Source organism: Martes martes (genome assembly GCF_963455335.1).
Source record: "Martes martes genome assembly, chromosome: 6".
NCBI lineage: Eukaryota > Metazoa > Chordata > Mammalia > Carnivora > Mustelidae > Martes > Martes martes.
Window position 1 is genome coordinate 71,188,736 of NC_137893.1, and position 17,806 is coordinate 71,206,541.

Below are 17,806 nucleotides of genomic sequence, written 5' to 3' on the forward strand. Positions count from 1 at the left end.
TAGTGAAGCGTGAGTCATGACCACCGAGTGAAGTCAAAAGTGGGCAATGGAAAGAGAACCCAGGGAAGGTTTTTCCTTTAGTGTATTTCGACAACCACACCTTACAGGTGCACTGCCCAGTCTGATCAATACAGGAGCACTTTTTAGTCTCTGAGTCACAGGTCCTGTCATCAGTCCCAGGCAGGAAGCACTCGCAGGGACTGCAGTGAGGGTAATTCCAGTGACCTCGGTTGCACTCTGTACATCTGGCACCAGAAAACTTGGGGTGACAGCTGCATTGGCCTGTGTTTATATTACACTGGAAATCCAAGGATCCCACTGTGCTGCAGTTACAAGCCTATGGAGGAGATAAAAACAGCAACCATTAACACCACTTCATGGGAAATAGCTTAATATTTTAATTTGAATGTTTCTATGCTCCCATTAAACGCATATTCATCATGTGTCTATTACATACTTTGTACCATGCTAGTTTAGTCACTTGGGAAACACCAATGAACATAACATTAAAACTGCTTCCTGCATTTACTAAAATAGATGAGCGTCCATAAACCATAATCCTATTGAGTAAGAGAGAGAATGTGTGGTTTTTTCCTGTCTTTGTGGCAAGGAGGAGGTAGATAGGGTTTTCCTCAACCACTTTTTGTTTCGAAGACTGAACTTTAGACCAGAGTCATTTTACCTTATGATCTCATTTTTACAGAATTTAAGCTGTAAAGAGACTTTTCTCAGAGTCTAACAGAGAGAGACAAGTGAGTAAATTCATATACAGCAAAACGAAATAAGATTCATATAATAGAAGTGCAGAAGTCTCCGAGAACATACCAAGAGCGCCAAACTAGATTTGGGGAAGGCAAGAGAACTCACGAAAGTGACATCTAGCTAGAATGTTGTTTTCTGGCATTTTGTTTTGCAGACGAACCTTATTTGAGGTGCTTAACTGGTAACTTATTTTCTTCTTCCTAGGCCTGCATAGGATTGTTCTCTTTATTTATGTAATTCAAAATTTTGCTAGAATTTTTAAAAGTTTGAGTCTTTTTTACTAATTTACTGGAATCTGATGAATTCTTTCAGTTTGAGAACAACAGTGTATCTGTCTGTCCAGTCCATGATATCCTCATGTTCTCTGCAGCTGTTCTCCTGCTTGCCTCTCAGATCTGTCGACCATTTTATAGCGCCCATTTTCCACAGGGAAAATTCCATTGTATGTATTCGCCACCAATGCATTTTTAATTACACTACTGCATTTTTAGCTGAATTTCAATAATTTATTTCACCTCACTCAGTTTCAATTTGTGCTCATCTGTGTGTCTTTTCATCTTATATTCTTTAAGTCTTTCTGCTCTTGATTTACAGAGCTCATCTCTCATTACGATTTAATGAAAATGCCAAGCCCATTTTAAAATGCCATTTAGGATCTTGGAATAAATAATTTTCAGAGATCAGCAGTAGCAATGATCAATCTACTGTCTCTGAGCTCTAAATTCCCTCCTTCCTTTTCCTGCTTGATGATACTCTCGTTAGTCCCTGTAGACATTTCTCTATGATTAGGTAGCAAAATGTTAAGCTTAGTCAACAGTGGGTCCTGGAGAGACCTAACAAGGCCACAGTGGTCTTCTGTTCTAGGTCCTGGTTCTTCATTACCATTGTCATTATTATTACTTTACTTTTTAGTATGAGAGCTGAGTAGTCCACAAAGAATCTCAGCTGGCCAGTCTTTCCCCACGGGCAGCTTTCTGAGTAGCTTTGGTTTGCACACGTGCTCTGACCACGACAAGCAGCCCCAGGATGCTCACATCCTACAACAATGGTGGATACCATCTATAGACCAGTCCTTGCCCACAAACTCTGTTCACCCTCGCTCAGCCTAAAAATAATAGCTACTCTTTTGTACCCGTTACTTCAGGTCTCCCTATATCCTTCCTTTATGCTTTCTGAGTAACTGAACACCTTTAACCAGTTAACAATTCTTTATATTCTACTTTCCCTTTTTATTTATTTTTTAAAAGTATTTTATTTATTTATTTGACAGAAAGAGAGGTCACCAGTAGGCAGAGAGGCAGGCAGAGAGAGAGGGGGAAGCAGACTCCCCACTGAGCCGAGAGCCCATTGCAGGACTCAATCCCAGGACCCTGAGTTCATGACCCGAGCCAAAGGCAGAGGCTTTAACCCACCCAGGTGCCCCGATACTTTCCCTTTTTAAATAACTGTTACGGTTTCTGTCTTCCAAGGAAGTCCCGACTTGGTATCCATGTGGGTACCATCTCTCTTTGTGTCTGAGTTTTCCACCATGCAGTGTTTGTTTGTCATGAATGACTGGATTCTTTTTGGTGCTGTTATATTATCTTTCTCAGATCTATATCTGTATAGCTCTATAGCAGACTTACATGCATTACAACTTGCCAGATTTCCAGATCCAAGTCTGGCTGGATATCCCTTTGCATTTCTCACACTTTCATTGCTCAGCTTAATCCCTGTATCCACTACTACCGGGGATATTCCTGCCTCTGCTTTTGCCAACAGTAGTCTACTTATGAGACTACTCTTTCTAGGATGTGATGTACAATCACCAATTTCCATCTTTCCTCTCTTTCCTGTCCAAATGTTTGCTGAAATACCTTCCCAGATTCTGATATTAAAATAATCACTAGGCCTTATTATTTTTGGTGTCTTCATGATTAAGTATTTTTCTGTCTTCAATGCTATCCAATAAAAAAAAATGCTACTCTAAGTTATTTTAACCCCAAAAATCCAAAATGTGATTATTTATTAAATTATAAACATGGACATAGTTTCCTAAGCATAGAATAACCCACTGCTGTCACCACAAGTAACTCATCCTTATAGGAACATCAGATGTAGAATGAGATTTCAAAATCAGAATAATTAGGGGGGCCTGCGTGGCCCAGTCAGTTAAGCACTGACTTTTAATTTTGGTTCAGGTCATGATCTCGGAGGTTATGGGATGGAGCCCTGTGTCAGGCTTCATGCTCAGCGCAGAGTCTGCTGTTCCTCTCCCCACCCATGCTCTCTCACTCTCTCTCTCTAAAATAAATAAATAAAATCTTAAAAAAATAAGAATAATTAATTCTTTCACTTAAATGACTTTTCCTTGACTCACTTAAAGAAAATGGGCCATAATCAGAAACAGAAAATTATGATATATTATGGAAATTATAGTCATGCAATACATTTTAAAATGTCTCCTGAGACATTCTTATCCTTTAACTAAAATATGAAGTGTCTGCTACCCAATTTATTATATAACACCAAAGCACTAATTCTTAAAGACTAGATGACAGTCCAAGTAGACATTGGGGCCTTTGCAAACCAGGAAGTTTATTCAGGAAGTTATAGTGGAGAATAAAAGGGACCATTAACCATATGTTCAGATAGCACTATAGCCAACATCAAACTTAAATCATAATTAGATGTAATGTTTGTTTAGCAATAGAGGATTTATGCACTATTCCCCTGCTAGTGAAAGATGGCAGGCTTTGTATTCTATTTCAGTGAAAGCTCAAATGATGTGTATGCTCACACTTCAGCACAGAGAAATTACCCATGACACAAAGAAAAAGAAGCTATAAATCTCAAATCACTGATCATTTAGATTATAATCACCCAAATTTTTCAGTAGTAGAATACATGCTCATAAATATTTGTGAGGACTCTATGAATTTTTTTGTAATTGTTAATAATGATGAAGTGTGTAGCTATTCAGAAATTCAGATTTTTAACAGTGGTTCAAGCTAATCAAAAATTTTCAGTCAACTTCAATCAACATAATGTTTATTCAACGACCAGTAAAAATAATGGCACCAAACATAGAACTACTTTTTTAAAGGAAATTTGGTCTATATTCCATTTGGATTTATATCCTGATTAGACATCAGCTTTGAGGTGCCTGGGTGGCTCAGTGGGTTAAAGCCTCTGCCTTCGGCTCAGGTCATGATCTCAGGGTCCTGGAATCGAGCCCCACATTGGGCTCTCTGCTCAGTGAGGAGCCTGCTTCCCACCCCCCTCTCTCTGCCTGCCTCTCTGCCTACTTGTGATCTCTCTCTGTCAAATAAATAAATAAAATCTTAAAAAAAAAAAAGGCATCAGCTTTAATTTCAGGAGATTATTAGAGTTTGGCCACATCACAGGATTTTGTAGATAGAATGGAACACTCTTAAGTTTCTTTAGGGTTTATTCATGAGTCCAAGGGATAGGGTAGATGCTTGGATTTAAAGTTGAACATGCAAAAAGTCAGTCATAGAAAGTGACAGCACTGTTCATACTCACAAAAAGCTTTGGAACTCTTGAGAAGTTTTTGTTTTGTTTCCAAAAGTGTAGTTGAAACTTAACAGTGCCATTGGCACTAAAAAAAATGAGCGTCCTGTCTAGTTTTTATTTAATCATATGACTAAATGAAGTCATATCTCGGAACCTCCTTGAACAATCATCAATATCCTTGTTTTCCTCTAGATTATGTATTCTGGACCAGTGCATTCAAATGCTTTATCATATATGTAAAGATGATTAGAGTCTGCATGTGTGCTAAGTCAGCAGAAAAAAAAAATAATTTACAGCTCTATAGGGCACTACCATGGAGTCAAACAGGCCAAATTTGGTCGTCATGTTCTAATATTTCTCAGCCCAATGTGACTGATTAGAATGACTCTCACTAACATCAAAATGACCTCATTTAGTGCTCTTAATGGACAGTCAACCCTAATCTTATTTGACCTCTGTCTTGCTTTTTTCTTTTTAAATTTTTTTTGATTTTATTTTTTCTGTGTTCCAAGATTCATTGTTTATGCATCACTCCCAGTGCTCCGTGCAATACATGCCTGTCTTGCATTCAATACGAAAAAATATTCCTTCTTTTTAAAGTCTTTTAGTTTTTAAAGGACTTACATGGTTTATCTTCTCTTTTTAAGCTGTCAAACTACAAAACCAAAAGCTAAAAAATGAAAACTAAGAAACAACTATTTTCAGACAGTAGATGCCAGGAAGCACAGGACTGTGATTCCTGAGAGAAGGAAAGCAAATGAAGCAGGGCATGAAAAATTTTCTAGGCTGCAACCCAGAAAAGGGGAACCCGAATAAAGCTACCACTACAGCTGGCTTGAGAAACACAGAGTTTGGAGAAACTGAGATAGAATTGATGGGGCCAATAGAATATGTGTCTAAAAATGAGAAAGTCATACACAGAGAGTATTCCAGAAATCTGCAGAAGGGTCCTTTAAATATTTGGCTGAGTACCGATCTGTGTATCATGGGATAAAAGTCTATGTGGCTGAGGGGGAAAAAATTGGAAAGCCATAAGCTGAAAAATTCCTAGAGCTCACAGAAAGCTTGAAATAATTCCTATTCCCAACAGCCAGAGTAGAAAGACATAGTAATCACGGGATAGTGCTCTCAATACACTTAGCCCCTTAGCAGTGGAACTAAATGACCCTTGGATTAAAGCCTGCTCTAGACCCTCTCTAAAACAAAACTAAATAAAACTAAACCAAAAACTTAAAAGCAAAGCTTAAAAAGATCCAAGTATCAGTGAGTAATTAACCTGTTCGCCAAGGTAAAGTTCAATACTCTTTAAAGTAATACAATGAAAACCAATATGCAACAATGAAAAATGTACATCTGGCATCTAAGTCAAAATTATCAGGCATGGAGAGAAACAACAAAATATGATTGATAATCAGGAGAAAAAACAACCATTAGGAATAGTATTAAAATAAAAAAAAATTGTGGAATTAGCAGACAATCATTGTAAAAGCTAATATTTATAAATATTATTAAATATTCTAGAGAATAAATGGAAATGTGAATATAATAAGGAGAGAAATGAAAGATATAAAAATATCCAACTGGAAATTTTACAGATAAAAAATGTTAAATGAAAAAAATATAACCAACTATATTAAAAACAGATAAGACACCACAGGAAAAAATATTAGTAGACTTGGACACTTAACAATAGAAACTATCAAAAATTAAGAATACAGAAAAAGTAATAATAAAAAAATAAACACAATCTCAGTTAGCTGTGGAAAAATATAAAGTAGACCAACATACATATAATGAGTTCCAGAAGGAGACATGGAGGTAAAGAACAGGAAATTATTTGAAGACATAATGGCTGGAAATTTTCCAAATTTAGTAAAAATTGTGATCCCACAGATCCAACAGGTGCAACTCACCACATGAGGAATAAACAAGAAAACAACAAAAAGATAGCATAATCAAACTGCTGAAAACCAGGATTTAGATTTTAAACCTAGAAAAAATATCTTTGAAAACTGAAGGAAAAATACTGCTTTTGAACATACAAAATTGAAATAATCATTGTCAGTAGACCTGAAATACCAGACGTAATAATGGCAATAATTAGGATGTAGCTAATGGAAAAAAAAAAAACATGATATGAAATAGTAATTTGTCTGTAACAAAGGAATGAAGAGCACAGGAATTGGTATGTGCGGAAAACCAGAAAAGCAGCATTTTTGCCTTTTAAAAAGATAACTGACTATTTAAACCAAAATCCTAAGATTATACTGTAGGATATATAATATACAGAAGTAAAATGTATGACAAAGGACAAGGAAGGGAGTAACAAAGAATAAAAAAGGGAAATTAGAGGTCTACTCTTATAAAGTTTTAAGATGTTAATTATAAAGTGTATATTAGTATTTTAAGATACATTATGAAAAGTTAAGATGTACATCCCTAGACCAAGACAAAAAACATAAAATAAGTATAGTTAATAAGTCAAATGTGAAGATAAAAAAAAAAAAAGAATGCAAGAGCAGATAAGACAAAACAAGCAGTGAAATGTAGACTTAACCCAATGATATTGATATTTACATTAAATGGAAAGGTGTTAAATAATCCAATTAAGATCAGAGAACAACAAAGATTTAAATATATTCTATATAAAAGAAACATTAAAATATTAGAAAAGATAGAATTAATGATAGTTTGGAAAAATGTAAACCAGACAAATACCAATCAAAAGAAAGATGGGTGTTAAGGAGGACACATGTTGTGATGAGCACTGAGCGTTATACATAACTAATGAATCGTTGAACACTACATCAAAAACTAATGATGTATTAGATGTTGGCTAACTGAACATCATAAAAAAAAGTTTCTAAAAAAAACCAAAACAAAGATGGAACCATGGCTATATGATTATCAGAAAAAAATTTTCTTCAGAAGAAACATTACTTGGGATAAAGAGGGACATTTTATATTCATAAAGGCAACAAGTTTTCAAACAGATATAATAATCCTAAATGAGTATCCACGTAGTAATATTATCACTCCAAAATACATGAATCAAAACCTGAATGGACTCAAGAAAAAAGAGACAAATCATAAGCATTAAAACTCTTAGTTATTGATAGAATATGTACACATAAAAATTATTAAGGATAATTGACTTTTATAGATTTCATCCAATGATACCAGTATACACATTGTTTGCTAGTACGTTAATCAAAGTGGACACTATTGTAAGACATAAAACAAATCTCTAGAAATTCAAAAGAACTGAAATAATATAAAATATGTTATATGTATTATAATACAGATATAAAAGAAAGATATAGCATACTTCTAATCAATGAATCACAAAAAAATAATAAAATAAGTAAGAAGATTTTAACAATGAAAATTTAAATGACGTATCAAAATGTGTGGGATGCAACTAAATTAGTGCCTGGGAGGACATTTATAACATGAAATGCTTGTATTAATAAAGAGAGAAGGGGGGAGCACCTGGGTGGCTTAGTGGGTTAAAGCCTCTGCCTTCGGCTCAGGTCATGATCCCAGGGTCCTGGGATCGAGCCCCACATCGGGCTCTCTGCTCAGCAGGGAGCCTGCTTCCTCCTCTCTCTGCCTGCCTCTCTGCCTACTTGCGATCTCTATCTGTCAAATAAATAAATAAAATCTTTAAAAAAAAAAAAGAGAGAGAGAGAAGGGGGGGAAATCAGAAAGGGAGATGAACCATGAGAGACTGTGGACTCTGAGAAACAAACAGAGTTTTAGAGGGGAGTGGGGAATGGGTGAGCCTGGTGATGGGTATTAAGGAGGGTACGTATTGCCTGGAGCACTGTGTGTTATATGTAAACAATGAATCTTGGAACACTACATCAAAAACTAATGATCCACTGTATGGTGACTAACATAAACCAATAAAAAAAAAGAAGAGACATCTCAAATCAACAATCTAAGCTTTCATCTTAAGAAACCTGGAACACAAGAGAAAATTAAACTCAAAGTAAACAAAAGAAAGAATTTTTATTTTGTGTAGTTATCAAATTTATTGATTAAAGTTGTTCATGTTATTTTCATATTATTCTTTTAATGTATGCAGGATCCTTATGATGTCCCTTCTTTTATTCCTGACTTTGATTATTTCTTTCCTCCCTTTTTACTTTCTTGATCAATCTTCTTAGAGTATTACCAATTTAATGAATAATTTCAAAGAACCATTTTTTGGCCTCATTTTTCTTTTTCTCAAGTATTTTTATTTTCATTGTTTTTCACTAACTATGCAAACTCCTTCATAAACTATGAGAAAGTTTCCCAATCTATTTCATGAGGCCAGCTGTACCCCAATAAAAAAATTATACAATAAACTACCAAAAAAGCCCCAAACTATGAAGCAATATTCCTTATGAACAGAGACCCAGAGATCATTTACAAAATGCTAGCAAACATAATCTAAAATAATTTAAAGTAGATAATCCCTCATGATCAAGCAGGATTTATCTGAGGATTGTAAAGTTGGGCCAACATTTGAAAAGCAATTAATGTGATTTACCATATTAACAGCTGAAAAAGAAAAAAATCATATGATCATCTCAATAGATGTAGAAAATGCACTTTGTTAAAATGGGACATATATTCTTGATAAAATTAATTAATAGCTAGGAACAGGAGGAATATCCTCAAACTGATAAAGAGCATCTGTAAATAATATACAGCTAACAACATACCAACATTCTGAATTGTAAAAGACTGAATGCCTTCTACTTCACGTAAGGAATAAGGCAAGGTTATTTGCTCCCAGCTGTGCAAGTCAACATTTTACTGCAATAGGTCAAGAAAATGAAACAACATTTATACGGGTTGGAAGGGAAAAAGTAAAACTCAATTTGCAGAGGGCATGATTGTCTACATAGAAAGTCCTAATGAATCTACCAAAAGTAAATAGAATAAGTGTAGCAATGTTTCAGTATAAAAAGTTAATACATAAAAATAATTGCATTTTTAATGAAACAAATAACATTTTATAAAAAAAATATAAAGCACAATGATCAATTTAACAGAACACATACAAAACTTACACACCAAAACCTATAAAACATTGCTGAGAAAAAAATTATAGGAAACTAAACTAAAAATTACATCATATTCATATACTGTAAGATGCAATATTCTTAAATGTTCATTTTTCCCAATTTGACCTGAAGATACAGTGTAATCCCAATCAAATTCTAGAAGGCTTTTAATAAAGAAATTGATAAGCTACTTTAAAATTTATATGGAAATGCAAAGGATCCAATGTACTCAAAAGGTATTGGAAATGAAAAACAATTGGAGAGTGTACGCCACCTCATTTTACACTGTGCTAGAAAGCTGCAGAGATCTAGACAGCACTGTGTTAGTCCAAGGACAGACATAGGTCAACAAAACAGAATAGAGTTCAGAAATGTCTGAGGGACATATACAGTCATTTTATTTTGACTGAAATAATTCAATGGGGAAGAACAGTCTTTAAAAAAATGTTAGAAATTTTTTTAGAAATATTAGAAAAATATTATTATTTTAGAAATATTAGAAAAATTGGATATCCATTAAAAAATGAACTATAACCATTACCTCAAACCATACAGAAAAATTAACACTGAAAATGAAATGTGGACCTAAATGTAAAAGCCAAAACTCTAAAACTTGAAGAAAACACAGGAGAAGTATCTTTAGATCTTGACTTAAACAAATATGTACTTCTTAGAAAATAAAAAGCATGCCATGAAAGGAAAAGACAATAAAAACTAGTCTTCATAAAAATTAGATGAAGATACTACAGAGGGAATAAAATACAAGCAATATAGTGGGAGAAAACAGTTATAGACCATATATATATTAAAAGACTTGTATCTAGGATACATAAAGAACACTTACAGCATATTACTGAGAAAACTAATAACCCAAAATAGAAAAGATTTGTACAGATACTTCCCCCAAGAAGATATATAAATGGAAAATAAATAAAATTATTCCGAATATCATTGGGCATTAAAGCAATGCAAAGATGTAAATAAACACCCCAATGAGGGATGTGGAGTATTCTTGTGATGAGAAATGAAATCGTACATCGACACCTGTGCTTTTGACTTATACACCTGTGTTCATAGTAAACTTACTCGTAATAACCTCACACTGGAAATGACCCAAATGCCCCTTAAATGGTAAATACATAAGCCATAGCATCTCAGCTAATGTAATTAAAATTAAAAATACCAATTAAAAATAAGCTACTGATAATATGCAACCATGTGGACAAATCACAAAGGCATTATACGAAGTAAAGGAAGCCAGACCAAAACAAGACAAAACCCGAACAACAACATGGAATATGGCTCAATTTCTATGAATTTGTAGAAGTAACAGAACTTCAGTGATAGAAGGAGAAGCAGTAGTTTCCTGGTTCTGATTGAGGGGTAAGGGGAATTGGACTACAAGGGGACACAAGGCATGGTTCTACAACTGTAATCACTGATCAAAAATTACCACTTTAAATGAATGAATTGTATTTTATTTAATTAGTATTTCATAAAACACTGACAAAAATCCTGAACTCAACTTTCCTACCTAAACTTGAGTCTCCTATAATCCTTCTAGCAGTAAATAATATCGTCTAATTTCCTGAAAAGCAAATCCCAGGACTCGCCCTTAAAACTTCTCTTTCTTAGCTTGCAGATCTATGAGTTTATCAAGCCGTCCCAGCAGTAACATAGCCCGTCTTCATGGAGATTCACTGACTGGGTCCACACTTCTATCATCTCTCACCGATGTAACTGCAATAGCCTTTATGTACGTAACATAACATTATGGAATCTGGTCATGCCATGTTCTATGGTATGCCCATGGGAAAAATGAGGAATCTTTCAAGCTAAAGGCTCTTAATAGGACTCCACAGAATCTTCTCAACCGCTTCTTAAAAACTGAAACCTACCTAACACGTATTGCATGGAGCACTGGGTGTGGTGCATAAACAATGAACAGTGAAAAAAATAAAATTAAAAAAAATTAAAATCTAGTCCTGACTAGGGGGGCAATTACTATAGATTTTTGGCAAATTCCTCTACTTAGTTCCTAATTTCCTTATACTTTGCAGATAGTTCACTGGCTTAGGTATGAAGTTGTTGCTATTTCTGGTTTTATTATAATTTTTCCTCTTTTTTTGTAAGAATCATGAATGAAGATACATAAATGTGTACTTACTTCATCATATCTCCCACAGGTAAAATGTAAGATAGTAATCCATATTTGCAATCACTCTTTGCTTATAGTTCTATATTGTTTTAAAATATAATATTGGCTTTGAAATGCCCGCCTATAAAACTTTAACAAAGTAAATTTCTTAAAACATGACTGGATAAAATAAAGCAATCAATTAACTCACCTTACAACCAGTGGTGATGCTGTGGCCCCAGGTATTAGGTGCACATCTAGAACATTTCTCTCCAATGGTATTGGGAGGGCAAATACACTGACCAGTCTTTGGGTCACAGTTATTTCCCAGATGGGAACAGGCACAAGCTTCACAGATGGAAAGAATAGTAAAATAGTAAAAATGTGATAGAAAGTACTGAGTTTACATGGGAATTTGTGTTGTTTTATTTTCCACATCATGGGTAAGGATCCTCATTTATCTTGTATATCACAGTATTTTCCACAGAACAGTTGATCAATAAAATTATATGGTTCTGTTTTTAATAATTTCAAAAAGTAACATATTCTTGGTTTTTCAACTAAGTTTAAAGAAAGAAAGAAATGGAATATCAGATTCCTAACTGTATCTAGATACTATAAAGTTTAAATTTTTGTTTCTATAGTTATTCTAAGTTCAAAACTAATTTTTCTATGCTGTATAGATTAATATTTCCTTCCTGCTGATGACTCTGTTTTGCAATAAAAACCAGTAAGCGCAACAGCCCTTTAAAACTCAGTGTATCAAGTATATAGTTATAATTGCCGTACATCAGGATATTGTAAAAATTTAAAACAGATGAGTTATGTAAGTGTGTGTGTGTGCTTGTGTGTGTATATGAAGATATTTTTGAGTTTTATCACCAGCCCATTCTTTTCAATAGATTTTTCATTTTCTTAGCTATGTTATATGAAGAGTACAAATTTTCAAGGAATGCAAAACTGAGATCTGAAAAAAATTGTTTCAGAGGTGCTTCAAAGTCACCTAAGATGAGCATTGTATGCTACTTATTAGCTACAGTTGACTCAGTAAGTATGTTTTAGTGCAGTGTTTCAAACTGAAGTGAAAGGGAGAAATACCACAGATACTCGGTTTAAGACAGAAGAAACAAATGTTTTAAGAAACCTTTGCACTGGTTATATGATGATTAAATCTTTAAATGAAATACATTTAGAATATCTGAGTAAGTTCAATTTTTAAAGGATCACAATTATCCTTGTTCATAGCATTCCATACCAGCTGTGAAAAATGTTTAGTATAATACTGGACATAAACACCGAATAAAGGTTAGCTGTTGTTTTTGTTATTATTATTGTTGTTGATAATTTCATACCAAAGGACTTAGTTTGTATATACCATTTATAAAGAAGAAAAATAGTTCACATTATGTTCAAATTTATGTGCTAAAAAAAGTCTTGGGACGGTTTGATTCATTACCAGCAAATAGAAATTCTCAAAGCAGTTCTTCAGTGGAATCATAAAACTGAGTAGGGAGAAGATTTGAATGATTAGCTAGTTTTTCCCTGCCCAAACAGAATGTTTGCCACAATTCAGAATACTACTAAATACTGATAATAATCATAATAGTGATAAACACTTACATGGTGCCTACATGGCAGGCAGTACTCTAAATATTTTAGAGCCATTAACTCAACTAATTCTAACAAAAACCATGAGATAGATATCATTGTTTTCTTGATTAAATAGATGAATTTTGTAGAGAGACAGCAGGACCCAGTCACTCAGCTGAGGTCACATAACTAGTTACCCAGGGAGCCACTAAACCAATCCAAGCTATTTGGTGATGTCATACCCTCAACCAGAATGCTATCCTGCCTATTTGGGGTTGTTTTCTATCTTATTTCTCTGGATTTGAATGGTACTAAGTTTGCATTTTTAATGTTATCCCCATTTCATGATTTTGGATAATGTTCTCTGTCTTACAATTTCTGGTAGTGAATGTATTTGAATGCACAGTCTCATTACATTAAATCACATTAACTGAACATGTTAGTAAGAGTTGGATTTAAAGAACAGTAAATTTTAGGGGCGCCTGGTTGGCTCAGTTGGTTGGGTGTCCAACTCTTGGATTCAGCTAGGGTTGCGGTCGCAGAGCCCTGGGATTGAGCCCTGCCTCATCTCCTTGAGCTCTGCGCTCAGCTCAGAGGCTGCCTGAGATTCTCCCCTCCCCCCGTTTTCTTTCCCCTCTGCTCCTTCTCCTGCTCATGCTCTTTCTCTCTCTCAAATAAATAAATAAATAAAATCTTTAAAAAAGAACAATATATTTTAAAATACAGCATTTTAATTTTTAGTATATATAGATATTGACTTAGAGATCATATATAGATTCTTAGAAGATCTACAGTTATAACTTTCAGAATAACATAATGGCTTATCTTTATGATACAAAGTGTATATTGAAAGTGGTTGAGAATATCTAAAAGGTATGGTTTTAAAAACAATTCGAAAGGGGTGCCTGGGTGGCTCAGTGGGCTAAGCCTCTGCCTTCAGCTTAGGTCATGGTCTCAGGGTTCTGGAGCCCCACCTCAGGCTCTCTGCTCAGTGGGGAGCCTGCTTCCCCCACGCTCTTTGCCTGCCTCTCTGCCTGCTTGTGATATCTCTCTCTCTCTGTCAAATAAATAAAATCTATATATATATATATATATATATATATATATATATATATATATATAACAATGTGAGATATTACTCCTGCCACTTCTTACATAAATTTGCTACAACGGTCAATAATGTTTTAAAATCTTACCATGCACTTATCATGGTACTGAGAGGAGTATCATCAGTGTTGAATCAGTGAGTTTAGTAAGCAAAGGTGATACTCATCTAGTGAATGTTGGAATAAGGGTCAATTCCAATTTAGTGGCATATAAATCAAGGCTAATGTTCAATCTTCACTTTCATCCATAGTATGCTAATTCCTATTTTCTTAATTCATGATTTGTGGGAAGAACATAAGAACACTTCTTGTGGGAAATCATGGTTAGAAATCTTCCTGCATTTCCCCAAGAACTAGCAAATACCTAGCACTAATCTGTTTCTTTCTTGGACCATCATAGATTTCAAGGCACATGAAAGTAGATGAAAACGTATTTTCTGTACCTGAAAATGGTATTCACTTCTCTGATCCTTGTACTAGTTTTGCAATAGGGAAAGAAACATTGAACTGCATTAACTTGAGAGTGAAGTTTAAACTAAGAGAACACTGGCAAAAGAAAAACTGAACATTTGACTTTCAGGCTATAGCAGCCGTTGAGTGAGTGACTGGCGGGCACAGACAGGGAGGCATACAGCAGAATTGAGACCTGCTGATGGATTTTTTGAGTACTTGCAAGCAGTTATTTATAGGGCAATGTTTCACACTGCAATATACTTTATTTGTTAGTTTACTTAAAATAAATATACATTATTTATTAGTTTAAATATTTTGGATCATGTATTTGTTGTCAAGGTGCCTTTGCTTTCAACTCTGGGAATGCAGAAGAACGAATTGCTACAGTTGCCAAAATGCCAAAACCAGAGAATGAATGTGTAGGATTTAGTTTTATTTACAGACCTGTGCAGCCTCCTTCTTGGAAGTTGAAATAGCCACGGGCACAGCGGTCACATTTCTTTCCTGTTACTCCAGGTTGGCACCAACACTGACCGCTTTCTTCACAGTCGAATGATTTCGACCCAAAAGAATTGCAATTGCAGGGAACACACCCCCTCCCCGATTGTAGGCCAAAGGTTTCGGGCTGGCATAGAAAAGGAAAGAGAAAAATTAAATTTAAATTAATTAACTGATTATGAAACAAGATGCACAACATGGAAAGATAAGGTAGGAAAGAGGAACCTATGGGTTATTGAGGTTCTTCACTGATGTTAGGACAATGAGGTTGTAACTTGACTAATGGATCCTTTTCTACAAAATCCAAAAAGAAGTGTATGATTACTTTAAAATTTTATCAGAGTTTACAGCAGAATTAGGGTACTATCCTTTCTGTCTGATATATTGTCACCAGTCTTTCCCTATACTTTCCAAGATTTTAACAGCAATGTGGGGAACTAAGCTAGGGGGTGTTACTTATATTTTAATTGAAACATTTACTTGTTTCATTCCTAATAATCTGAATTGATTAATTTGACACCTTATGAACTCCTTCTGCTTGTTAAAAATGTTTTCGATATTATTGACCAAAAGCCTACAGTTAAAATTAATGTTTTTCCTCTCATATTTGATCTAATTTTTGTCATCTCTCCATAAATTCTTCTAATTATCATTCTAGGGCTTACATTATAGATATAACTTAGCGATTTATGCGTACACTGACAAAATAATTGGTTTACGAACATATAGTTTCTGGGGTTTCGTTTTAACAACTGAAATTGATTTGAGAGGGCACACATCAAAGCACCAGATTAGGTAGATGAAAGAAAACTTTTATTCTCTGTTGAGTTATTCTTAGGCATATCTCTTATCTATGCATAACAAATAACTTTCTATGATTGGTTTTCATTACCAGCTTTGGCTTGAAGTACATGTTATCTGACCTCCAGTGAGGATGTTAGAAAGTGTGGATGGATTAAAAATTACCTCTACTAGAAAAATGAAAAGTGTGTATCCTACTTAAAGTACAACAGGGTTGTATTTTAAAATAGGAAGTGTGTCACATTATTATGATATTTTAATTTGGGAAATTAGTCTTGGAAATTACTTCTTTGTAAAAACTAATTCTTATTTGGGATTATTAGACTTAACAGTTACTTCCTGGTATGAATAAATCTTGCTATTTAATGGGAGCCACCCAAAGAGAAACAAATAAGGCTCATTATATATTTTTGTCATTATTGTTAACAGTATGAAAAACAGTTCTAGAAAACAAAATCACACTGAAAATTACTCTCTTAAAATGAGTATAGCTAAGAACAGTTTTGGTTTTTAAGTATAAAATGGGTTGATGGAGTTCAATAATCATTTAATCTTTGTATTTACTGCTGGCTTTATTTTTATTTCCAGTTGAAATTCAGATGTCATCATATGATTAAAGAAGAAAGTGTGTTTGTGGAATTGCTATATTGTACACCTGAAACTAATGTAACACTGTATGTTAACTCTACTGATACTGAAACAAAATTTAAAAAAATAAATAAAGAAGAAAGTATCAGTTCTAACAAATGGCTTAACATACAATTTTGAGATTAAATTTCACTATATAAGGAAAGATTAAGACATACGTGATTTTTATTTATAAAAAACAATTAGCTGTAGAAGTCTAGATACCTGACCTAGAGAAATAATCAGAAATTGAGAAAATGGGTTAAAGTATGAGCATGCCCATTACAGTATTATTTATGAGAGTAACTTCTCAGTGTTAGAAAGTTGAATGAGTTAAATTAAATTTATAGCATTCATGCTATAAAATAATATGCCAACATTAAAATCCTGTTTTGAAACAGTTTTAATGATAGGAATATGCTTAGGACATAGCATTATGCAAAATTTCAAAAAGCAGAATACAAAATTATATACACACTATTATTCTAATCATATACCTCTAACGACACACACACCATTCGACACACACAACTAGAAACATACATACATAGAAAAAGACTAGAACGTACTACATTAAAATTGTTTTTAAAAATTCAAATCATAAATATATTTGCATTTCTTATGCAAAGTATTTTGCATATATTTTCTAAATTTTCTTAACTTAGATATCTGAATTGTAGAGAAAATACGTTAAGTTCATCTTTATTTCTTAAATTTTTTTTCACTTGGCATATCTACGTATTTTTAATGGATATATCTATACAGTATTAAATAAACTTCCAAATCAGAGTTACTAAGAAAATTTCAAAGTTCATTATGTAAAAAATATGTAAGAAGATATATCTCTACCATACTTTTCAATTATTTAAATAATGTAACTTTAAAGAGCTAAGTTACACCAAAGAAACAAATTTCATCAACAAAATTTTAATGAATTTAACGTACAAAAATTTAATTCAGAGACTAGGGAAAATTTTTGTAGTAAACAAATTCAAAAAGTAGACATTCCTAGTCAGTAATCGAGATTAATGAGGTAGAATGAACATGAGAAACAGTCCCCATCCAGTGTCAATGAGAAGTTTGATGATCTCCCAGAAATTATTTTCACTTGGGGTAATAATGACAATGAGCACTTACGCATTGTGCTTGCTGGGTGCCAAGCATTGTTCTAAAGCCCTTTGCAAACATGAATTCATTTAATCCTCCAGACAATCCTGGGAGGTAGTTATTTCCATCACCTTTCAACAGAGTGAGGA

At 33.9% G+C, this 17,806-nt stretch overlaps 1 protein-coding gene across 2 annotated transcripts in view; it reads right to left on the reverse strand.

The window, feature by feature from the left end:
- Window positions 1-17,806, reverse strand: part of LAMA2 (laminin subunit alpha 2) — a gene marked incomplete at its 5' end in the record, with an annotated part of 635,124 nt that overhangs the window by 221,658 nt on the left and 395,660 nt on the right. For both annotated transcript variants that reach the window (XM_080805462.1, XM_080805461.1), the window contains 3 exons: window positions 101-337; window positions 11,687-11,823; window positions 15,069-15,249. In XM_080805462.1, the coding sequence (XP_080661588.1) occupies window positions 101-337; window positions 11,687-11,823; window positions 15,069-15,249 (555 nt within the window). The remainder of the gene's footprint in view (window positions 1-100; window positions 338-11,686; window positions 11,824-15,068; window positions 15,250-17,806) is intronic.